Source organism: Penicillium diatomitis (genome assembly GCF_028827545.1).
Source record: "Penicillium diatomitis strain IBT 30728 chromosome Unknown utg000009l_segment0_segment0, whole genome shotgun sequence".
In the NCBI taxonomy this organism is placed as follows: domain Eukaryota; kingdom Fungi; phylum Ascomycota; class Eurotiomycetes; order Eurotiales; family Aspergillaceae; genus Penicillium; species Penicillium diatomitis.
The window spans coordinates 1,807,113-1,830,735 of NW_026623181.1; the positions used below are offsets into that span (position 1 = coordinate 1,807,113).

The 23,623-nt window shown below is 52.0% G+C and overlaps 10 protein-coding genes across 10 annotated transcripts; 4 read left to right on the forward strand and 6 right to left on the reverse strand.

The window, feature by feature from the left end:
* Positions 1 to 89: 89 nt before the first annotated feature.
* Positions 90 to 1,792, reverse strand: N7539_007032 (opsin family protein; the record flags this gene model as incomplete). Its single annotated transcript, XM_056936633.1, has 5 exons — positions 90 to 171; positions 235 to 369; positions 493 to 980; positions 1,372 to 1,438; positions 1,641 to 1,792. The coding sequence occupies 5 exons, from the start codon at positions 1,790 to 1,792 to the stop codon at positions 90 to 92; spliced, it is 924 nt and encodes a 307-aa protein (XP_056788568.1).
* A 1,981-nt stretch (positions 1,793 to 3,773) lies between these two features.
* N7539_007033 (isoleucine--tRNA ligase ISM1) lies at positions 3,774 to 6,812 on the reverse strand (the record flags this gene model as incomplete). The annotated part of the gene is made up of 1 exon (XM_056936634.1): positions 3,774 to 6,812. The coding sequence occupies one exon, from the start codon at positions 6,810 to 6,812 to the stop codon at positions 3,774 to 3,776; it is 3,039 nt and encodes a 1,012-aa protein (XP_056788569.1).
* Positions 6,813 to 7,163: 351 nt separating this feature from the next.
* On the reverse strand, positions 7,164 to 8,666 carry N7539_007034 (UPF0183 domain protein; the record flags this gene model as incomplete). Its single annotated transcript, XM_056936635.1, has 1 exon — positions 7,164 to 8,666. The coding sequence occupies one exon, from the start codon at positions 8,664 to 8,666 to the stop codon at positions 7,164 to 7,166; it is 1,503 nt and encodes a 500-aa protein (XP_056788570.1).
* A 736-nt stretch (positions 8,667 to 9,402) lies between these two features.
* N7539_007035 (putative kinesin family protein (BimC)) lies at positions 9,403 to 13,082 on the forward strand (the record flags this gene model as incomplete). Its single annotated transcript, XM_056936636.1, has 2 exons — positions 9,403 to 12,069; positions 12,123 to 13,082. The coding sequence occupies 2 exons, from the start codon at positions 9,403 to 9,405 to the stop codon at positions 13,080 to 13,082; spliced, it is 3,627 nt and encodes a 1,208-aa protein (XP_056788571.1).
* Positions 13,083 to 13,555: 473 nt separating this feature from the next.
* On the reverse strand, positions 13,556 to 14,773 carry N7539_007036 (uncharacterized protein; the record flags this gene model as incomplete). Its single annotated transcript, XM_056936637.1, has 1 exon — positions 13,556 to 14,773. The coding sequence occupies one exon, from the start codon at positions 14,771 to 14,773 to the stop codon at positions 13,556 to 13,558; it is 1,218 nt and encodes a 405-aa protein (XP_056788572.1).
* A 382-nt stretch (positions 14,774 to 15,155) lies between these two features.
* N7539_007037 (anaphase promoting complex subunit 11) lies at positions 15,156 to 15,614 on the reverse strand (the record flags this gene model as incomplete). Its single annotated transcript, XM_056936638.1, has 4 exons — positions 15,156 to 15,184; positions 15,244 to 15,307; positions 15,373 to 15,404; positions 15,449 to 15,614. The coding sequence occupies 4 exons, from the start codon at positions 15,612 to 15,614 to the stop codon at positions 15,156 to 15,158; spliced, it is 291 nt and encodes a 96-aa protein (XP_056788573.1).
* A 357-nt stretch (positions 15,615 to 15,971) lies between these two features.
* On the forward strand, positions 15,972 to 17,036 carry N7539_007038 (sulfurtransferase; the record flags this gene model as incomplete). Its single annotated transcript, XM_056936639.1, has 2 exons — positions 15,972 to 16,933; positions 16,985 to 17,036. The coding sequence occupies 2 exons, from the start codon at positions 15,972 to 15,974 to the stop codon at positions 17,034 to 17,036; spliced, it is 1,014 nt and encodes a 337-aa protein (XP_056788574.1).
* A 908-nt stretch (positions 17,037 to 17,944) lies between these two features.
* On the forward strand, positions 17,945 to 19,292 carry N7539_007039 (uncharacterized protein; the record flags this gene model as incomplete). Its single annotated transcript, XM_056936640.1, has 2 exons — positions 17,945 to 18,065; positions 18,163 to 19,292. 2 exons carry the CDS (start codon positions 17,945 to 17,947, stop codon positions 19,290 to 19,292), a joined length of 1,251 nt encoding a protein of 416 aa, XP_056788575.1.
* Positions 19,293 to 20,656: 1,364 nt separating this feature from the next.
* N7539_007040 (RPEL repeat-containing protein) lies at positions 20,657 to 21,286 on the forward strand (the record flags this gene model as incomplete). Its single annotated transcript, XM_056936641.1, has 3 exons — positions 20,657 to 20,796; positions 20,860 to 20,960; positions 21,114 to 21,286. The coding sequence occupies 3 exons, from the start codon at positions 20,657 to 20,659 to the stop codon at positions 21,284 to 21,286; spliced, it is 414 nt and encodes a 137-aa protein (XP_056788576.1).
* Positions 21,287 to 22,380: 1,094 nt separating this feature from the next.
* Positions 22,381 to 23,221, reverse strand: N7539_007041 (translin family protein; the record flags this gene model as incomplete). The annotated part of the gene is made up of 2 exons (XM_056936642.1): positions 22,381 to 22,990; positions 23,046 to 23,221. 2 exons carry the CDS (start codon positions 23,219 to 23,221, stop codon positions 22,381 to 22,383), a joined length of 786 nt encoding a protein of 261 aa, XP_056788577.1.
* Between the last annotated feature and the right edge of the window lie 402 nt (positions 23,222 to 23,623).

A 23,623-nucleotide genomic window follows, 5' to 3' on the forward strand; every position in this document is an offset into this window, starting at 1 on the left:
GCGCAAATGGGCAAAGCCTTGAGGAGTCGCTAGATAGTAGGCTTGACTCTTTGCTTTCCAGCCTCGGCTTTTGAAAATACTCGATGTCCTTACGCACCGTCCTCGTCGGTGATGCGGATGGAGCCCTCGCTGGCAAAGCCGGAGGTCCAGAAGCCCTCGACGGCAAGGGAGCTAATCGGAGTGTTAGAGCGAGTGGATATCCCACAGAGAGAGATGGAAGGTAGTTTCCATTACCTGGTTTGGGCACTATCCTGCACCAGAACGAGCCAGTAGCCCAAAATACCCTGGGAGAAGATGTCCTGGACGGCGTAGATGATGGTCTCGGCATCGACGCTGATCTTGGTGGCCAGGGAGCCAGCTGCGAGGCCACTGTAGTCGAAAGAACCAGGGTCAATACATTCATCTTGTATGCAATTCCCCCGCCGCGGGGGAAGAGAGAGAGGGAGCGAGGGCGACAGGATTGAGAGGTGGTGTGAGTCGAGACCAACTTACATAGGGAACAAGGCTAGGGCAACAAACGCAGTGCCCGACAAAGCACCAAAGAATCGGCGGACCTTGACGTCCTTGTTGGCAGCGGCGCGCTGGGCATAAAAGGCGCCGTGGTGCAGCATGGTCAAGTAGCTCAGACAGCTGACAGTCAACCAGACCCAGCGTTGCGGGGTGTTACCGGCAAAGGTACCCAAGAGACCGGAGCCCAGCATGGCAAAGTTGGCCACGATGGCGGGGATCAGGTTGGCGCCGGGCAAACCGGAGACGAGGGCCAGGTTGATCAAGATGAGCGGGGTGGAGATGGCCCAGTTCAGGTATCGCAGCCAGAGGACTTGGCGGTAAAGATCCTCGGAGGTGTTGGGAACATGTTTGTGGTGGTGGACCACAGTGGCATGTTTGTAGACGATACCTTGGCCAAAGGCGAGAGCGAGATAGGTGATGAAGGAGAGAGTGGTGACGAGGGAAGCGGTGGTGTGGAAGACACGCTTAGCCTGGGGCGCAACGAGAAAGAGTCAATCATTGTCATATAGGGGTCTCAGATTGACAGAGAATATCGGCGTATGCCAATTTTGTGAAACGACACAGCAAAGCCGAAGCTGTGGCTCAGGCTCCAGCTTAACCTTCGAGGGCTTCGGAGAGGCCTCGAAAATGATGAGGCTGAAGATAAACCAAAAAAAAAAAAGAAACGTATCGGTCAAGAGAGGAAGAGAGGCGGGGATCAGGAGATCGAGTCTAGGCTCGGAGGGAGAGAAGAGACTTGAAAGTACAACCAGTGCAGTACCTGCCAGTACGGGCAATGCCCGTACTGGCAGGTACCGCAAGTGGGCCTGGGCGGAGGGGGTCTAGGCGTTGCGACGGGGGGTCCACCATAGAGGAGCTTACCAGAGGAGCCCGGGCGGCCAAAGTGAAGAAGACCAAGGAAGAAATACCCATCAAGACAGCCACCACCCTGGAGAGCAAGAATCAAGAGAGTTAGCATGATGGGCTCAAGCTCATATTGACAAGAGGTCATGGGGCTCATGACAAAGAATCCAGGCTCGACAGGCAGGATGCTTGTCGAGCCTGTCGAGCTCAACAGCTTCGAGCTCCCCCAATGCATGGTCTGCTGAGACCATGCAGTAGACGCGGGGGACGGAGGAGATGATGCTTACCACAGCGTCCGCTTCCCCGTCTCATGGTGATGCTGATAGATGGGGACATTGGGGATGACGGTGGGGATGGGCGCCACCGAGGTTGGAGTGGTCAGTGGCAGCGAGGCCGCCGTCGCCTGGAGGAAGGCGTCCATGTTGTCTGGAACAAACATTGTGGGGATTGAGCAAGTGAACAAGGAAGAGAGGAGGAATCACGAGGGTGAGAGAAGGGAAGATCAAGTCAAAGAAGAGGAGGAAGACGAAGACGTAGACGACCGCCGAGTCGAGAGGTGTGGGTGACGTGATGAGGAGGGACAAGCAGGTCGAACCACTCTCCAAACGGGTGGTGGGCAGGTGACCTGAGGCGAAGTTGTCCCAGCAGGTGACCCGACCTTGAACTCTCGAACGAGTCTACCCGACGGAATTGGTTGTCGCAGGGGGAGGAGGAATGGGGAAAGGGATAGACGAGAGTTGGTCCGGAATCCGGATTGTTGGTCGCTGACTGAAGCCAGAGACCACCGGTCAGACGGGCCACGACGAGGAAAGCAAACGGAAAGTTCAACAATCACTACTACTGTACTGCCCACTACTGAGAGTGAGTAGTCGTCGAAACTGGGAAGATCGATCAGACATCGATTTTGGGGTTTTCCTTTTTTGGGTGTCTGGACTCTGGAGGGGGCTCAAAAGTGCAAAGGGTTCGTCGACTCACGACTCCAGCGGTGGGACTCTGTCCAGTCATCCGCATCATCGAATTAATCTATCAGACCAAGGACGGGTTCGAAGCAGAACGAATGAGAGCTTCAAGATGCGCAGTGAGAGGAGAGCGACAAGCGCTCTCGACTGGGCGGAAGTATGAATGACACACTGTCGTCATCCCGCCACTGCCCCCGAACAGGAAAACACCTGCCTGGGCGGGGAAAAAGAGACTGGGAGAGACGGGCATCCACGACAGTCACTCGAGTCCATATCCTTAGAAGGGATGGTACTACCTCACTGCAGGTTGAGGACAACAGGAAGTACGTCTGTACTTTCGGAGAAGAATCATGACTGGATGCCCGAGTGGCACAGCGCCTGCAGCTGAGCTCCGGTGGTGGGACACAGAGTCACAGACTGATATGGGGAATTGGAAGAAGACGGAAAAGAGGCGGGGATCACTTCTCCCGTGGGTACCCTGAATAGTACTGTAGTGGTCATCTCAAGACAGAGTCAGCTTCCCCCCGCAGGGGGGAAGCTGATCGGACGGAGCATCAGGGCATGATCGACACATTGATGAGCGTCCTGGGCGTAACCGTCAAGAGCAGGGGTTCAATTACTTCATCATGCAGAATTGGGAAAATGCATAACGTTAGTGGAAGTGCCATGTCATGGCATGAGACCTGTCCCGGTTACCTATACAAGAGAGAGTAGATAGTGATACTACCGAGGTAGATGGATGGATGCTGTGTCCAGGCAAGAAAATACGAGAATCAATGGGAGTCAATATATTATTTCTCATATTATTTCTCAATCTACTATAGCTACACGGTACTGAGTACACACGGCCACACTATGATCGACAGGGTCATCGACAGGGTTCCCAAGGCAGCAAGCAAAAGCATACTCCTGAAACCACAGAGACAAGCCCCAAACACAAGAATGAGATCAGCCTCCTATACTAGAAACGTAGAGAGACGGGTCACATTCGGGTCTCCACGGGCGCCATGCAAAGTGATCCATCCAGCAATCAAATTCAAATGCACAACCCGATAAATGGAAAAGAGGGGAATGAACAGAGAGAGAGAGAGAGAGAGAGAGAGAGAGAGAGAGAGAGAGAGAGAGAGAAGCTGAAACAGAGAGAAGCTGAAACAGAGAGAAGCTGAAACAGAGAGAAGCTGAAACAGAGAGAAGCTGAAACAGAGAGAAGCTGAAACAGGAAGAGCCGAGACGTTCTACTACCACTATAATGACATTCTATCGTTTCGTAGCCGCGCGTCGAGAGGTCCAAGACCCATCCTAGGGAGCCCGGGCAAAGGAGTCTATAATACAAAGAAAGCAAAGATCTGTCAAGAATGACCCAGGTTGAGTGTCATCATCATCATCATGGAGTGTCCCAGCCGCTCTCCATCGTGACTCCGGAAGCCGTGGTGAGGGTTTCCCCAGCTTGACTGAACCGGTCTACACGGCGGAAGGCGTGTCCGTCTCCGCCACAGCCTCCAGTTCGCTGACCACCGTCGCACACCGATCGCAGATGGACTGGTCCTCCTCCTCCACCGCAGCTTCCGGGATGGCGTACCGCCAGCACCGCGGGCACTTGGCAGCCTGAGGCGCATACACGTGCACGCGTCCCGTCCGTCCATCGGGCAGCTCACAGGCATCTTCGTAATGCCATTCCGCCGGGGAGATCGCGGCGGGAAGAGCCTCGTCAGGTTCAGCCAGGGTCACTGAGGAGACGACAAAAAGATCGGGCAACTGAGCCAAGTAGGGCGCGAAGACAGTGTGCGAGCTGTCAGGGAGCACCAGGTGCACGAACGATTGCAGTGAAGACCCGAGTTGCTTTTTACTGCGAGCCTGTTCCTGGAGGTTCTTGATCACCGAGTGAACAGCGACAATCTCCTGGTACTGCGCGTCCAGGGTAGGGTCGTGCCATTCATCAGCAGGGCGGGCAGTGAGGCGCCGCAGGGGGTGCTCGCTGTGAGACCGGATCGCGGCGGGGGTGTGCTCCCAGGTCTCCTCAACCAAGAGCGGCGTGATAGGGCCGAGGGCCTCCTGGAGGTAATGGTAGATATGGTACAAGGTGGTTTGCGCCGCACGTCGGCTCGTGCTATCCTCGCCCAGAGTGTACAGGCGGTCCTTGATGGCCTCCATGTAAAAGGCCGAGAACTCGAGATTGGCCCACCGGTTCATGGTGGCCACCGCCTTGTAGAATTCGAAGTGATCGCACGCCTTTTGCGTCGTCACAATCATATCCGAAAGATGTTTCAGTGCGATGCGATCGACAATCTGTAGTTGCTCGTACGGCACCACCGATTCAGGCCGGAAGTCACCGAGGGCGCCCAGCAGGAGCTTGAAGGTGACCCTGAATTTGTGCAGACTAGTATGGACCGTCTGAAGCACTTGCTTTCCGATCACCACGTCGCGGGTATAGTCGCTGCTGGCAGCCCACAGACGAAGTGCGTCGGGGCCCAATGCATCGTAGCTCGGCTCTGCAGTCTCGGCCTGTTTCTTGCCCTTGCCCTTGCCCTTGCGGGGCTTCAACGGCGGTAGAAGAGTGCCGTCCATGATGGTTTGAGGAGCAATCGTATTACCGATAGACTTACTCATCTTCCGTCCATGCTCATCGAGCGTAAATCCATGAGTGATCAGATTCTTGAAAGGCGCGCGAGGAGCTACCGGCTGATTCGACGCAATTTGATGCGAAACGTATGTGAGCAACCCAGACTGGAACCAACCCCGATGTTGATCGGATCCTTCTAAGTAGACATCGGCAGGGTGACTTCGGCCGTCGAGAGGACCATCAATCTCTGCCCAACTGGTACCACTGTCGAACCAGACATCCATGGTGTCCATGCCGCGTCGATAACCAGCAGGAGCATCCCGCAAACTGGGATGAATCCATGCACTGTCATCCGCATCATCAGTCCACCAGGCATCAACGCCACGCTCCTCAATAGTCTGCATAATATGAGACACACTCTCCTTGGTCAAGACCGCTTCACCACTGGACCGGTGATAGATAGCAGGAATGGGAACACCCCATGCTCGCTGGCGAGAGATACACCACTCACTGCGGTTCTTCACAAAGTTGTTCAGACGGTGCTTCCCAGCTTCGGGCACAAAGTGGACATCCTCCAGGGCCTTGAGAGCGCTACCGCGAATATCAGCTACATCGGCAAACCATTGTTCGGTCGCACGGATGATGATCGGCTGCTTGGATCGCCAGTCATAGGGATACTTGTGCTCATACTTGTGTTGAGCGAGAAGATAACCGTGGGACTGGAGGTATTCCAGAACAAGGTCATTACCCTCACCTAGGACAAGTTTTCCAGTCAAGTATGCGGGGTTCTGAGGCATCGCCTTATCTGTGAACCGACCTTCGTCGTTGACAGGCGCAAACACTGGAATACCTCGAGCCAAGCAGGCTTCGTAGTCATCCATACCATGGCCGGGTGCACAGTGGACCACACCGGAGCCAGAATCGGCTGTAACAAAGTCTGCGCTGATGATCGGCTGCGGAGTGGAGTTGTCATCCTTGATGATATGCCGGTACGTCGTGTGGTCGGCCAGATCAGACCCCAGAATTGACGGTTCAACAACTTGAATCTCCTCTTTGAGCATATTCTGGAGATATTGGACTCTGGATTGGGCGACAAGTAGATGGCCATGCTTTTCTGAGTGCACGATGACATAGTCCATCTCCGGGTGAACGGCAATGGCCGCGTTGGCAGGCAGGGTCCAGGGAGTCGTAGTCCAGATCACAGCATTGACGCTCTTCGGGTGAAGTCCTTGAATTGCAGAAAGGCGTGGTGGCAGCCTGACCAGTGGAAATTTCACCAGAGCTGCAGTAGAGACATGGTCCTCCTGGTATTCCAGCTCCGCCTCGGCCAAGGCGGTACCAGTTGAAGGGGACCAGTAGACAGGCTTGAACTTGCGATAGATGAGGCCATGATCCACCATCTCTCGAAAAATTCCCAATTGGCGCATCTCGAACGATTTGTCCATTGTTTTCCAGTGGTTCTCCCAGTCCGCCATAACCCCAAAGCCCTTGAAACCTTTCATCTGCGCCTTGACAGTCTGTCGAGCTAGCTGACGCGCAGATTTGCGAATCACCGCAGGGCTCGCTGATTCAACTGACGAACCCGCTTCGCGCAAGCCTTGAAGCGCCTTGAGCTCGATCGGCAGGCCATGGCAATCCCATCCAGGCACGTAACGCACCCGTTTACCGCGACCCAATTGTACTCGGTTGATGATATCCTTGAGAATCTTGTTCAGCGCATGACCGATGTGCAGGTCACCATTTGCGTAGGGAGGCCCATCATGGAGAACGAAGGCTTTATCGGCTGGTCGTTTGCAACGTTGCCAGGCGTAGAGATCGTCGGTGCATCGTTTGAGGTACTTCGCCTGGTCGGCCGGCGACACGCGCGGAGGAAATGTCGACTTGGGAAGTTTGAGAGTCGATGTCCACGACTTTGGATTCAGCCGTGCTGGTTTATGCATTCTCCCAGCATCTCCCCATGGAAGTCGCAAAACAATTTGGGAGACCTCGAACGATTTGTAAATTGTGAGAAATGGCGCGGAGCCTCGGAGGATCGGCGAGAACGGGCATTGAAATATTTGTACAGGTATTTACCAATCATACGCGGATCCTCCTCATGGGATCTGCAAAAGGCGGGTAAGTTTCGGTATCAAGTGCTTGCACTACATACATATTCCGCCTCGGCCTATATAGCGGTCAGTAGGTTCTCTTACATACTTAAGTAATTAAGACTTCAAAAAAGTTTCCATCTGCACTGAATACATATCATCATCGTGAATCATAGTCATTGAACCAGGCTATTACTGAAGGTATCAATAAACTGTTAGACAGCTAACGGAGCCGTTCTTTAGCACTTCAAACAAGAGCCCCGGGAAGCCAAAAAGTTCAGTATTGCCCAACCCGCCGTCATGCCCATCGGAGACATTTCTGGGCCCTCGAGCCATGCTCTCTTCCCATCCGCCGAGGAACTCAACACTACTTTCAGGACTGTCACCCCAGCCGCGATTCAAGACCATTGGTCTCTGCATGTCACGTCGTCCAGAGACTCCAGCTTCTGAACCTCTCCATACGTCGCGCAGTGTTTGAGATATTTCGTCGTAGGGAGTCTCCGAGTTGAGAGTTTTGTCAGACGAATCTAGATGAATCGTCCAGCGACTGCGGCGATGGCGATTGAACGGATATGATCCAGGCACGTTCCCATGTAATATGATTTTGGTCACTGTCAGCTGTGAGGCGGACGGCTGGGAGGATGGCTCAGGGAGGCTTGATAAAGGGAATGCAGGTCCTGGCGTCGCAGGGTACGAAATGAAAGCATCGAATCCGTGATGAAAGTAATTGAAAAAAGACTCGGCAGGGAGGGAAGTGGGATCGCTGATGTTGTTTGATGATACCTCCTCATCCGAATCGTCAGTTATACTGTTGTTGGAGGAGTGGTCAGTGTCGGCAATTTCCAGCCCGGTGCCAGGCAGTGAGCCTAGGTGGAGAGCCTCTCCCGCGCCGAGCCCACTCGCTGCGCGGTGGATTGAGATCCTTCGGTCATGTTTACGGTATATCGCATCTGGCGGGCCGAACTCGGCAATGAGATCCTGAGCTGTTGTCTCCCCTAAGACAATCTGCGCTGGAGGACTGTTTCGTCGCTCTACTTCTAGTTTCCCAGCGCCGAATATGTGGAAGCCTTCAACCTCATCAGCCAAAACATCGCGACTCTTGCCCATCACCGTTGACGAGCGCGGGTACTGTGGCTGTTGAATGAACAGTTTTGCGCGGACCTCGGGCCACGATGGCCCTTGGAAGATCGACATGGACGTCGCTGATAATGCAGCGGAAGATGACAGCAAGGCTACAAAGTCGCACGACTCGGACCAAGCTGAATGTTGAAGGGGGAAGGAGAACGCGACGCCTGGGTATGAAAGAACGTAGGTACCGTATTGTGCATGAGGATCTGTTGGCGGGACATATTCGCCTGGGTATGAGGGTCCGAAGAGACGATTGTAGACATGTCGAAACCCCGGACCCTGTGAGGTAGAACTCATGTCGCCTGTCTTGCTTGCTTTCACGACCTCCTGGTTCTTGTAAACGAGGTTTGCGCGCGAAAAATCTAGTACCTCGATCAATCGCAATCTTTGGTCCGGGCCGTCAAATCTAAGCCGCAGTCCGTTGGCAGGCAGTTTAAGAACAATAGGGTCGTGTAAAGGGTTTGCTGATGAATAAACCAGATCAATTTCGGGGTATATCTGGGGGTGCGATTTGACCCGAGTCAACACGTTATGCAATGAAGCACCCAGCGCTTTTTCACGATTAGCGACAACGGTCATCCGTATAGATATGTTGCGGGGGACACATACTGATAAAGCCCAAGCCCTTCCCGGGGGATATCTGAACTGCTGCCGCCCGAGGACTCATCGTGGGAGATCAGTAGCTTCTCATGAAATTCACTTGGAGCCTCGAGAAGACAGAAAGAACAAAATAAAGGCAAAGCAACCGCGGGGGCGAAGCACGATGATGCTAAACATCATGTGAGGGGAAAGCGTGACCGGGGGACCGTCACGTGGGATCGGCGGACTATCTGCATATCGGCTTATCGCGGGCGGACATAATCCACTTTATTTATGTCGGGTGTGTCTGCGGATGGGCTCAAGACGGTGCAACAGGTGGGGCCTAGTGCAAGGTTGACGGGCGGCAGTTGAGAGCAACATGGACGACACTCAGGCAAATGAATATGACAGACGCGATATTGAAGTACATTTTGCCAAAAGCTAGTAGTATCCAGCTATCTAGCTCGTATTTCAGAGCTTCCGCTATGATATGAATACGATTTCAGGTCGAAGTTATCGCATAAAAGATCATCGAGAGGCGTAGTGCCACTTGGTCACGTGATGATTGTTTATGTTTTGCCCAAAGAGATACCGTCCTCGCATCCCCGATTCTGCACATACCGCACCAAAGAGTAGTGATCCAACTACGAATTGATTTCTCAGGGCCACGCACTCAACTGAAAGGTTTGAGCTCGTGTCTACTGGAATTGCGCTACTCATTACCAACGAGGTTCAAATGCCCGCTCCCGGACGGGCAAGCACGGCCATTCCTGCCGCCACCAGGCGCTCAGGTTTGCGCCAGCCTACTCGGCGAGCCGGATCCGCAGTCCCTGATCGACAGACCACGCCGTCTGCCTTTGCGAGACCAGCAGCACCGACCGCGCCCCGTCTTCAAAAGCCTGCCGTAGAGCAGACAGCACCAGTAACGAAAAGAAAAGACAGGGAATTCGAACGTGAGATCAACGAAGACACGAGCATTCATGTGGTCGTGCGGTGTCGAGGGCGCAATGAGCGCGAGATCAAAGAAAACAGCGGAGTCGTTCTGTCAACCGAAGGAGTGAGCGGCAAAAGCATCGACCTATCCATGGGACCGAACGCAGTTTCAAACAAAACGTATGCCTTTGACAAGGTGTTCTCGCCTGCAGCCGATCAGACGATCGTGTACGAGGAGGTCGTTCTGCCGATACTGAACGAGGTAGGCTGCCTCGGTCAATCCCAAATACTCCCCAAATTCGATACTAACTTTGGAACAAAGATGCTCGCCGGGTATAACTGTACCATTTTCGCATACGGACAAACGGGAACAGGGAAGACATACACAATGTCAGGAGACATGACAGATACATTGGGTATCTTGTCAGATGATGCCGGTATCATTCCGCGCACGCTCTACTCCCTCTTCCACAAACTCGAAGATACAGAGAGCACGGTCAAATGCTCCTTCATCGAACTGTACAATGAGGAGCTTCGAGATCTTCTCGCGGCGGACGACAACACCAAGCTTAAAATTTACGAGAATGAAAAGAAGGGCCACTTGGGCACATCTGTGCAAGGAATGGAGGAAACCTACATCGACTCCGCCACAACTGGCATCAAATTGCTGCAAATGGGAAGCCACAAGCGTCAGGTCGCGGCCACCAAATGTAACGACCTCAGCTCACGAAGCCATACAGTCTTTACTATTACCGTCTTGATCAAACGGACCACCGAGTCCGGCGAAGAGTATGTGAGCTCTGGTAAGCTCAACTTGGTCGATTTAGCAGGCAGCGAGAATATCGGTCGCAGTGGTGCCGAGAACAAGAGGGCTACTGAGGCTGGCTTGATCAATAAGAGTCTCCTGACTCTGGGCCGAGTCATCAACGCGCTTGTCGACAAGAGCTCACACATTCCTTACCGTGAGTCGAAACTCACTCGCTTGTTGCAAGACTCCCTTGGCGGCCGAACAAAAACATGCATCATCGCAACCGTCTCACCAGCCAAGCACAATCTCGAGGAAACAATCTCAACACTGGACTATGCCTTCCGCGCCAAGAACATTCGGAACAAGCCTCAGATCAACTCCTTAATCTCCAAGAGCAAGTTACTCCGTGAAATCGGCATGGAAATTGAAAAGCTCAAGAGTGAGCTTATCGCTACACGTCACCGCAATGGTGTATATATGACACCCACCGCCTACGAAGAATTGACCATGGAGAGTGAATCCCGACGGATTGTGAACGAAGAACAAAGAGCCAAGATAGAGTCCATGGAATCTAGTCTGAGACACAAAGTGCAGGAGCTGTTCTCGCTTACAGCCAATTTCAACAGCCTGAAACAGGACAACGAACACACACAAACCAGGCTGAAAGACACCCGAAGTACCCTTGAGCAAACAGAATCGACACTCAAGAGCACCTCAGATAAGCTGGACGAAGAAACTGTATTGAGGAAAGCCCACGAAGCCACAGAAAAGAAACTCCGTGATGTCGGGGCCACACTTTTGTCAAGTCTGGACACGACTGTTGAGGACATCCATGGATTGCATGCCAAAATTGGCCGCAAGAATATCCTCGATAACGAGAACCGTGAAATATGGGAGGCGTCCACTGGCGAAGTGTCCACCGTCACCCACCAGATTGATGCACGAATCGACGGCTTTCAGACCCAGCATGCTGAAATTCTCAGGAACATGTCGAACAGAATTGATCAATTCGTCGTCGAAGAGCTCCACGCTGTGCAGTCCACTCGATCTCAACTTGATGATTTTGCCGTCTCATTCGACAAGGTCGAGCTTGATGCGAAGAAGCAAGCTCACAACGCACATGACGAGATGAACGAGGTTCTTGAGGAAATTAAAGTTCTTCGTGAGGATGTCAAAACCAAGGTAGGCGAAGGACTCAACGGCCTATCAGCCGCCGCTGGTCGCATATCCGAAGAAGTTATTGGGGAATTTGCCGAGTTTCACTCGCAGCTGCATTCGTCATACAGTTCCCTTGGAAGAGACATCAAATCCATGTTCGAGACAATGACTTCGCATATCAATCAGCAAAAGTGTGAAATTGACAAGCTCAGGCTCGAGCTCCAGGAGGCCAATCGTCAGTCGGTGGAAGCCAGTCGCAAAGCATCCTCAAATTTGGCGCAAGTCATGGAGGAGGAGCAGGCTGCGGCGAGAGGCGAGCGTGACTTGCTTATGTCGCAGATCAAGGCTTTGATTGAAGAGTCAAATCAGCGCCAAGCTGCCCGTTTCAAGGGCAAGTGCGAGGTGGTACGAACAGACATCTCGGCTGCTGGCGATTCATTAGAGCATGCCACAGCCCACTACGACCGCCAGATTGATGAATGGATTTTCAAAGAGGAGCAATTTGCCAAAGACGTCAACGCATCGAAGGATGAGATGAAGTCTAGAATGCAACATGATTGGGAGGTAAGACCAAGATCTGTCCTGGGAATCGAACGCGTCACTAAACCTGACTCTAGGCTTTCGATCAACGCAACGTTACCATACAACAGGCAACAGAGTCCGTGCATCAAGAGACTGTGCGCATTGTGGATGCTCAGATGCAGGACATGAGCAAGCAAATGGAAGCGCTTGATGACTTCGTCGCCACAGCCCGATCACATAATGGCCGCTTCCACGAGTCGCAGCTCGGTAGCTTAGACGCCCTGGCCACGAACGGAAGGAGCTCACGCAACCTCATTCAAGAACAACTGAGTAGTCTTGAAGACCAAGTTGCGCAGCTTCAGGAAGATGTAGTGATGTACACGGACGAAATCGAGCAAGCCACTGCCCCCCTTGATCGAGAAGTTCGGAAGCCGCTGTCTGAGCTGCGTACCCGCATTACAAGTCATTCTATCAAGGAGTATGTTCCGACTGGAGCGACTCCAAAGAAGCGCAAGTATGAGTACGATACGGAATTGCCTCGCACGGAAGGGCATGATGGAATTCGTACACGACACAGAACATCGAAACAATTCACCGCGCTTCCATTCAACGAGGAGATTGAGGAGCCTCCTGTCCCCAGCTCGCCGGCGTCTTCACCCGCTAAGGGTTTTGTTTATAGCGATACCGCGGAAGAGGTAGGGATTCAAGCCCCGTCGTCCGCAACCAAACTCTCCAACACTGGCCTTAGGGAAGTCGATATCAATGTCGCCAAACCAATCTTGCACGATAATGATGAAGAATCAGGCTTTGTCAACAAACCTGAGACTCCGACACTTCCCCTTTCTTTGGACCTGGACAGTACACCCGATCACGACGAGTCAGAGCAGCCGCCTTTGAAGCGTCGCCGCTCCGCGTCCAGTAATCCTCCGGCGGAGTCCAAGCTGCCTCCCAAACTGATATCCAAAAGGATGGCTGGTATGATGGAAGGCCGAGAGAATGTCCGTCCATCAAGTTTCACTGGCGGGCGTAGATTCAGGACCCGCAACGCGGAGTGAGCTTTGCACGGGATCTATTCCCCTGGCCTGGATGGCCGACTTTTTCCCCGTCACTTGGGTTTCTGTTTCTGTTCTTATATTCCGTTCTATTGGGTTAATTCCCTTCGGTTCGTTTCCTTTGATACCCATCATCGCAGGTGATTCTATGGAGTTGGGGTTGCTGCGCAAGTTGTAAATGTCGGGGGCCCTCTGATGTATTTGTCTCATCGAGCGAGCTTCTTCATTCAAACCTTTCACGAGACGTCTAGTCATTCCTTACTTCTCAATTCTTTGTCTCTTTTTTTGGCCTTTCGCGCATGATGATCTTCCAGTTTGAGTCTCTTCATTGCCGTGTCAGCTGGATTTACACCGGCGCGAGCAGAGCGATCATGTCGGCAGCAAACATATCGAGCAAGACATTGAGATTGAATTCATGTGACTTGATTACTGTTACGTCACTCGGAGACCCCTCTGAGGATCCTTAACCACAAAGCTTAATAAGACTCCTTCGAAGCCTCAATGGTTAGTGCTTTTTCTCCATCCGAGTGGGTATCTGCTCCTTCAACAGGCTCGGCTGCATCGGCGTTTCGCTCTTGCCCATTCGGCGCTTCTTGCGGCGAGGGACTAATATTTGCAGCCTCTATCACCATCTGTAACTCACGCATTCTCTTCGCAAACTGGTCCATCATAGCCTCGAGTCGAGATTTTTCACGGTCTCCTTGGTCCACTGCCACTTCTGTGGGTAGGCCTTCGGTCCCCAAGATCTTGAGCATCAGACCATGCCCAGGAGCTTCGCCAGACTCGTAATTTTCGAAGGTTGGCGCCGGCGCTAACTCGCTGCCTAATGTCTGCCATGAGGGTGAAAAGCTCTTTGCAGATTTGATCCGATATTGGGGCTGCGACATGCTCGGCGCAGGAGATGCTGGATGCGGTTCGATGTACGCAGGCGATGTGGAAATGGACCCCGCGCCATGAGCTTCGGCGGTGCTATTGAAAATTTTCGCCTGATCATCATTTTGCGTCACGCCGGTTGTCAGGGACACAGGCTCAATGTCGATAATGATGTAGTTTTCACGTACTCCAGGAATCGGCGGCGGGAGTAAGGAGGTCTTGTCACCTTCGACTGGGTCTTCAGAGCCCTGGGCTCTACTTGGCGATTTATTGGTCGACTTTTGCCCAGGCTGATCATCTTGTTGTACCTCCAAGCTACGCAGAGCAGCTTCTGTGACGATGTCGGTGTCATCGTCAGAGAATATGTAGTGCACCGTCGGGTGGAAATGCTCTGAAGTGTGAGCATCCTGAATGAGAGTGAAGAAGGGCTGAAACGGCGGACGGATCTCTTGATGGGCTAAGGTTTCGTCATTGAGCATCTGGCCGACGCTGTGCTTGGATTCCTGGCCCAGGCCGCCATGGGCTGACGATGAGATTGGTAGAACATGATCAGATGCCGCATCACCTGCGGAATGGCTATCAGAAGCGTGAACCGACTGGTCGCTGACCCGGGAAAGATGTTCTGGTCTCGCTACATGTTCAGCTGGACTTGATTGTGGCAAAGAAGAGGAAGGATGGGCTGCTTTGTTCACAGCCATGTCCGTCTCTACATGACCGAGGTAGCGAAGAGGTGTGGGGAGATTGTAGTGGCCATAGTGACATGGATTGCTCCTTATCGCGGCTTTGCACGTGACCTTATCGGGACTGAGAGGGCAAGACATTGTGAGCAGCTTTGTTGTTCCGTGGCTGAAATGGCCAAATGAATTGGCTGAGGCGTAGATAGGACGAAATAAATTGCAAGACAAGGGAAAAAGTGTAGCATCTTGGAAAAATAACGGTAAGAACATTGAGGGAGGTATGAGAAGTCCACGGTAGTCTACTTATCGCTAGAGTAGCAGAGCCTGCTCTCAGCTCAGCCGGCGCTGTGAGGGTTGAGCAATCAATGACCAGAGGTCCGAGACAGCCAGTGGCTCAAAAACTTGCAGAGTGTAATCTAATTGATAAGCTAAAAGCAGAAATGAATGGGTATACTTGAAATAATGATAGAAGCGCCAGCTGTATGCCAACAGGGTGCAGACGTGCACGGTCGTGAGGACCATGATCCTACTTTTCATCCTGAACCCACTCGAATTCTGGCGATGCAATGTGAGCTTCATCATCAGACATCCCGACAGTGAAATAGTGGACTTACTTTGACGACACATTGGGCATAGACCTTTCGATGTCTCTTGCTGTATCCATGTCATGAGGCAATGCTGTGTTCGGTATTAGCCAAGCCCTGACCACGGGCAGACTATATCGCGACCAGGTAAATACCCACCATATGAAAAGAATGGCCGCACTTGCCAATCACTAGCTCACGAATATGGTTATCAATTTGCTGATTCATCAGGCACAGAGATTCACAGTATGTAACTCACGTAAAGCGCAATCATCGCCCGGAAATTTGCAAGTCGGACAGGTCCCGTCAAACTGGACACGGCAAATACCACAGACCTCATCTTCGGGCATGTCCCAATGCCAGGTGGCTACCGCATTCCATTCTTTCAAAATCACCTTCATTATAGTGGTGAGATGTATCAAGTGCAATGGATGTATCTCATGAGAAAGTGCAGTCCTTAGCGAGGAGGAGCAGAAAGTGATGTGTGAGGATGCAGGTGCACCTCTACAGGAAGTGTACTGCCCGTTATCGTGTGGTCATCGCGTGTTGATGTCAACTTATCGCCCCATCGACTGAATTTCTTATCGGCTTATTCTTATCGAAGCTTGCCCTTGTTCCGTCATTATCGCTTTATCACATGAGATCCGTGCAATTACTCCGCACCTTCTCCACAGCCTACACAAGGTTGTTGACGCAACCTTAACCAAACAGGTGACTTAGTCGCACACAGTCTGCTCACAGAATCGTTTGCGACTACAATGGCTGCTCGAATCGGTGCTTCCTCGATTCGAGGTTTCCGGACAAAGATGGCGGCAAGCTCTCCCTCAGTCTCACAGACGCGTCAGATCTCCTTCTCTTCTTACCTGGTCACCCCGACGGAGCTCAACGAAGCTCTCAAAAAGAACCCGACATCGAAGATTTCTACCTCTCCCCGCGTGATTCCTCTGTGCGCTGCTTGGTTCATGCCCAACGATCCAGAGAATCGCAATGGCTTTGACTCTTTTCGACAGTCTCGAATTCCCCACGCTCGTTTTTTCGACCTTGATGCGGTCAAAGATCATGATTCGCCTTACCCGCACATGCTTCCGACATGTGAGACCTTCGCTGAAGCTATGAGTGAGCTCGGTATCCGCCGTGATGATGAGATCGTTGTCTATGATACTGCTGAATTGGGGATTTTCAGCGCCCCTCGAGTGGGGTGGACATTGCGTGTCTTTGGCCATCCAAACGTTCGCGTTCTGAACAACTACCGTCTCTGGGTCCGTGAAGGATTCCCGACTGAGAGTGGAGAGCCTGACCCGATCGAGAAAAGCAAATACCCACTGCCAATCTACGATTCTAAACTGGTCATTACGTTCCGTGAAATGAAAGAACTCGCTTTGGACGTCGGGAAGGAAGGCGCAGAGGAAGTTGAGGTTCTGGACGCTCGGTCACATGGTCGCTGGTCTGGATCAGACCCTGAACCGCGCCCCGGTCTGTCGTCGGGTCACATTCCAGGCTCAAAGAGTTTACCTTTTCAGGAATTGCTGGACCCCGAAACCAAGACTTATCTTCCGGCAAAGGAGTTGCGGAAGGTCTTTGAAAAGCACAATGTTGATCCTTCCCAGTCGATCATCAGCTCTTGTGGGACCGGAGTCACAGCAAGCGTCATTGAGACCGCTCTCAGCGTTGCAGATTATGGCCCAGCCCATCTTCGCCGGGTGTATGATGGCAGTTGGACGTGAGTGCGGTGTCTCTCCTGCGATCTATTTGTTACTGACTTGAGGAATAGGGAATGGGCTCAACGGGTCAAGGCCTCAGATAACCTGATCAGAAAGATCTAAACCCAAGGTCTTGAATCGGCAAACGTTTTCAGCGTCACAGCAACATTCAGATGGACCTCACTTCTAGAATTCGTCAATTCCTGATTTAGTCCTGCATTCTTTCTAGACGATACTCCACCCGCTGTCTCATAGATGCCTCGTTTGAGGATCTATCTCATCATTATCATGCAAATGTCACACTTTCACTTACCTCTCAGTTGACTCACAATGAATAAAGACTATGTTGATCTCCGTACATGTTATGTATCTTTTCTAGATTGAAACACTTACTCGCTGGCCCTGGCTTTGATGACAAACTAGATTAGGCGTTCATTTCAAATACTCACCTCGTCACCCTAAAATAACAGATAGCGGTGGGCGCGGGCGCTCTCCTGAGCTTGACGGTAGAGGGCGGACGGGCACCTAGCGTCCACGGGTGACCTAAGTATAAGCTTAGTAAGCCTCGTTTTGATCACCGACGGTGCCTCACTGCCTGAACATACAACGCCGGAGCCGGATACTTCAGCTCATCGTCACAGATCGGGAAGAACCTTGACAGCATCGGCCTCCGCGTACACAACGCTCCCACCCGCTTCTCTATCGACAGTTTTGCCCCAAGTTGAAGATGCTGCAGATGATCTTGCACCCTCACGCTACTCATTGTAAGTCACACGTTCACTTCTCTAATACCGTCCTATCGACCGACCAGCGCAGTCCTCGGCGCCCCCACATTCTCATATGTCCCGCAATTACTGAAACCTCCTTCTTCGGCTCGATTTCTTGCCCCTGTTACTGACTGTTTTGATCGTGTTAGTCGCGGCTGTCAAATCACTTAGTCTTCCAGCTTAGGAGACCCTTTTGCGCTTCTTTCACCCTCCACATCTTTCTTCCTTTGTCCAACTCGACCACATTCGTTCCCTGCTTCCGCCATGTCAACTGGACGCAAGGTCTTCCATTGCGCCCTGGACGAGACGGCGCTCACCACCAACATCAGCGAGATCAAAAAATGGACCAGCAACGGAGCCATCGATCTTATTGTTCCACTCTACAGTATGTGTTTCAAACTTTTGAACCTTTGATCTTGATGCAGTTATCCCTCGCTGCGTGAATCTTGATCTTAAATTTCTCATTCTCTCTTGTCATTTAGCTCTTGAACGACTCCACGCTCTCAAGCGCGCCGGATCGCAAACTGCTATCAATGCTCGTGAGGCCGTGCGCTTCCTTGACCGAGTCACTTCTGGAAAAGACAACATTTCCGCCGACCGGGTTGTCTTGCAAGGTCCCATGGAGCAGTATGAGCGATGGGAGGAAGCAGAGAAGTTCTTCTTGCCCGAATTTGAGGAGGAACCCGAGACGATGGGCGACTCAGATCTCGTACAGTCTTCAGCCGAAGGATCGCCTAAAGTCAACGGAAGCTCTGACTCGCAGGATCTGTCGCAAATGTTGCTGAGCAAGTTGAATTTCAAAAAAGACACCGAGGTCGCCTCTATCACTTCTGGTGGTTCTCCCAGCGCACCTGGATCGCGCAACTCCTCCCGCAGCTCTCGCACCAGCCCCGAGTGTGCTCACCATGAGAATGGCACGGCTGAGGATGGTGAGGTGCCCAAGTCAGGTCACCGACGAACTGAATCTGGCAGCACGATCCCCGTCGCCCCGCTTGTGCTTCGACCTCTTCTCAGCGCACTGCTCTGGAGGCTTCACAGTGGTCCAGATGCTGAGAACTCTACCAAAAGCTGCATTTTGGTGACAAACGACCGAACGACCCAGGTCTGGGCCCAGAAATTCGGCATCGCGGTCAAGAACATTCTCCAGCTACGGACTGCGATTCAATACGAAGAAAGGGAGTTCAAAAATCGCTGCAAGTATGTTGAGAAAGTCCAGGCACAACCTGCAGAGCAGCCTAAGACTCTTCTGTCATACGAGGACGAGTCAGACGAGGATGAGCTTGTCTTCGTCCCACGTGGTGGCCGCGGTGGTAAGCCTGTCTCTTCTCGCGGAGCGCGCAATGGAGCCTCTCGCAAGAGCACACCGAAGGTTGTACCTGCTGTCGTCGAGACCTCTGTGGAAGTTCCTACCCAGCCAATCGACCCCAACTCGTTCAGCAGATCCCTCGGCGGCGCCAAGCAAGCCCCTGCGACTGTAGACTTGAGTACACAGCAAGGTGCCGCTCGTGGTCTGGCAGGAGCCTCTCGTCGCTCGAATGGACGCCGCGGAGGCGCTGGTCGGGCCGCTGGCCGAGGCAACGGACGTGGTCAGGGTAAGCTTTGGGTTCCTTGATTGAAGACTCAAGTCTCCAGTGATTATCGATTACATCGTACTTCTCCTGGCAGACCGTGGATCCTTCATTCCTGCAAATCACCCGAACATCCAAGAACTGGAACGGGCGTGTCTTTGTCTCCTTACCCACACCAAACGTGACTATGCGACAGAGAACCTTGACTGCGACTTTCGAGCGAACTGGACTTCGTCCAGACCGTTTTACTCCTTGTCCTCTCGTCATCCTGGTCCCGGCTATGGCTTCCAAGCTAGCTGGGTAAAATCCGAAATCTTCGCGCGTGTTCACGTGTGATGAATGAGCCTTGAACGAAACACATCATGAGCTCACTGCGTACGTGTCTCATTTGTGCACCCTCATGCGGACCCTTCACTTCTCGGACAGATTCTGCTTCCTGAAACCATGTGTGGAGGAATTGGGTTGCTCTTTCTCGCCTTTTCCGAACTTTGACGTTGGAGAACTTGCTTTCTTGCTTTGCCTTCGACTTTGTATGATGTTGATCCGGATAACCTTTTACTTCGCCAGATCTACTACAAGGGCGGAGAAAACGCGCAACGCTAAAATTCCATTATTTCGCGCTACTTGATTCTCACAGAAACGTGCCTACCTCTGTAGTGTCCATCTTGCGTAGTTTAGTAAGCGTGAACGAGATCCACGTCAATGAAGGTGGATGGCAGGGCAAACCAGAATCATAACGTGGAGGGAAACAGGGCCGAGTGCCTCGAAAAGACAAGCTGTGTCGTTTCACAGGTAGATAGTCGTCTTCGATCAGATGACAAGACACATGTCAGTTCCTGGTAGATTCCAAAGTCCTAAGTTTATGACACTCTTGAATCTCATGCTGGTAGGTAGGTATGACTGTATGAGCAGTCGGTCAGTCAGGAACAAGAGCAATCGTCACAGAATATGTACGGTAGCATTGCTACTACGATGTCTGTTCGAGCCGAAGTATCCACGTGGGTAGAGTCACCTCGATTTGAATGCAAGCTTAGTGGCGCATGATGTCGACTGTCTGGATATTTTGGATGTCCCTCAATACAACCCACATTTCCAGTGCCTTTTGCAGTCATCTTGCGTGCCTTGAGGATTCAAAATCTACTGTATGACGGAGCCCCATGGCCTGTCACCTGATTCGGTCACACCAGTAGCGTTGGCGTGCCAACGGCCCAGTGATCTCCTCGTGGGACGTGGGCGTGATGGGGCTTCCCCGCACGTTGGAAAAGGGATCGACGGTGATTCTCACATCCCACCTTCATCTTTGTTCCCACCACCACTCAATCTACCAGGTTCTTTCTTCCAATTCAACTTATTGCCCTGTGCAATTAGTACTCAATTATCAAATATTCAAGATCATCCTCTTTTCACAATGTCTGGCGTTATTGACGAGACCCCACTCAGTGCTGCGCCTCTCGAGCGCCGGAACTCTTTGGAGAAGCATCTCCAAACTCGCCCAGACATGCAGGATCTCAAGAACCGCCATATCCTGCTGGACACCAACGTGGCCCCGTACAGAGCCTGAGCATACCCAGAGTTGGCAGCTCACATTTGGACTAACAGATCACCTCTCAGATCTCTCCAGTCAGCTCAGCAAGAGCTCGATCGTCACCGCGCGACGGACAGTCTCAAGAAGAATCTAGAGAAGAGACCTGACCGTGATGAACTAGTGGAGCGTACATCTCCCTTTTTCCTTGACTTTCTCAGATGGTTCACCAGCATGAGGCTCTTTTGCTTTCGATTGCCTTGCCACGCCGCTCTGATTCACACATGATCTATCTCTTGCAACTTTGAGATTGCTTTTGATGACCCTCTACTAACGAGCAAAGGGAATATTCTCCCCGCGACCACCGCCGCACCGGCCTTGCAAGCTCACGCCCGTGAGCTCGAACGCCACATGCTGGCCGACAACCTCGAGCACAAGATTCAGAATCGACCCCAACCGGATACATTGATCACTCAGGGCATTTTGACAGAGGATGAAGATCCCCGATCGGCCTAAGCAATGTGTGTCTGGTCCTTCTGTCCTCTTGCTCTAGTCAATGTGAAGTTTCCACGCTTCCCTGAAATCATGCAGAACGGCGGGTTCTTCTTCAGGGAGGCGCCTATTATTTTTCTTACGTGATCGATGTTGATCAGTTCCTGAAATTCTGCTGAGACCCCGCCTCGTGTACGGTAAGCCTGTATGGCTTCAATTCAATGATCCCATGATTTTTTCTCCGTATGCTACTGCAGTGAATTTTTCGAGGCCATCGCAATATCTCTGTCGACCGTTATACTCTTAGGACTTTCAATAGTAGGTAGGTACGTAACACTACAAAGTACATACAGTACATCAGAGTCTTAGAGGTGGTGATGTCACTGTGACGCTGTGACCAAAGGGAAAGGAGCTGTCCCCACAGAGTGAAACCTTAGCTTATTCCTTATCCATGAGCCTCTGAGCACAAGAAATGCGAGCTGGACCAATCTCTCTGTAGAACACAGTCGAATCTAGCATTGATGATGAGGGTACTTGATACCTCCCAACACCTGGACCAGCTGATCAAGCAACAAGACATACCTGCCCATACACGAGCCTTTGGCCACTCTTCATACTAGACACCGCGACTGAATGGAGCTTGTGGTGTACATTGAGGACTAGTTTCCATAGTGCTTACACAATTTGGAGAAAAAAAATTTACCGAACCGATGAGAATATTTCAAAGTAAGCGGAGGCCATGCAATCTGGATTTTTGGAACATCGTGCGAGGGCTTGCCGCTGGGTTAGCGCACGAGTAGTATGCCTTCAATGTAACGAGGAGGAGCACCATGATCAGACTCCTAGTGTATCAGATAGCATAGTAACATGCGTTCCATGGCTTCTGGTTCACCAGTATGTAGCCACGTGTGAAGATGGGGCCGGCTTATTCCCGAGTATATTTCGAGGAAAACGAAGCACCCTGGGTTTTGGCAATAACCACACCCGACTCTGCAGCTGATCAGGATCCATTAAGTACATACCGAATGAATCACATTCAGCACAGCGTAGTGATGAGAGATGCAATTCTTTGGCCATTCTGCCGAATCCAATTTTCAAAAAGGATTTTTTTCCGTTCCTCAATGAGTCTCGACTTCCATCGCGGGTCCCGACAAATCTGGAGTCCACCCGCTAGGCCGTTCACTCCCACGAACGAGAATGCCATACGCGGCACGCTCGACCTTTTCCACGCTGTTTTGCATGACCTCCTTCTTCTTCGCCAGGTCCTTGTACATGGACGCACGGTGTCGCCCTGAAACACTCAGCGCCTCGCAGCGTGCGCGAATCGCGCGAAGATCCACGAGAACACCGGCCTTGGCAGCGTCCGTCGGCGTCACCTTGCCCGAGCTCAAAGCTGTCACGGCGAACCGCATCATTTCACCCGTGAGATCAAAGATGCCCATCAGATAATCTTCCTCAGTAACCAGGATTCCGGGTAAACGCTCCACGACCTCAGCATGTGTGATTAATGTCTCGGTTCGGAGGTAGTGGTCGAACGAGATGGCCTCGATGAACTCTTGAATCCCGCCGCTGATTTGTCGCTGGTAGCGCCACGATTTGATGCCGACGAGGTCGGCTGTGACTGAGGCAAAATGTTTGTAAATTTGTTCGACACGGGCATCGTTCTCTTTGATGATGTTTTGAGGAATCGGCTGTTTGATTGCTCGGACTCGTTGTAAAGCGAAGATACTGGACATGGAGATTAGAAACAGATATACTGACAATGTGGTGACGAGGAGCTCACATTTTCTTGCTGAGCGCAGTGATATCGCGACTAGCCTTGATAATGCGCTCGCGGCGATCGTGGTGCTCGTCCAGCTCGTCGCGGAAATTGCCAAAAATGGCGAGCGTGGGATTCGTGGATTCGGAGGCGGACATGTTCACCACAGTCTGACCTTCCCAGGAGCGCTTTGTACCCATGGTGTAAGTTAAACAATTGAGTGAAATCTGGAGCAAGTAGAATGCGAGGCGGTCAATGTTGAAACTGAGGGTGATCTGAGGTGAGGGATTGCAGCACCTTACCGTGGAGAATGATGGCAGATAAGTAGTGGGGCCGCTATCGATACTACCTGTAGGCGACTACTCTATCGATAAGCCTTGAGTTCTGCATTTCCACTGCAGAGCTCAAGGTTCTCCACATCTCGCGTCGAGCTTTCTGCCTGAACGTTCTCACTAAAATGAAGAGCTAACTTGTTGAACGAATCAACTTTATCACTTGCACTCCCAGTCTGCTTAGGGTTCCTGCCCATCATGGATCACGCCTGACAAAGTGTTTCAGATTGACTCAAATGCGACTAGTTTCGGTCCGAGCTATTGGCTTCC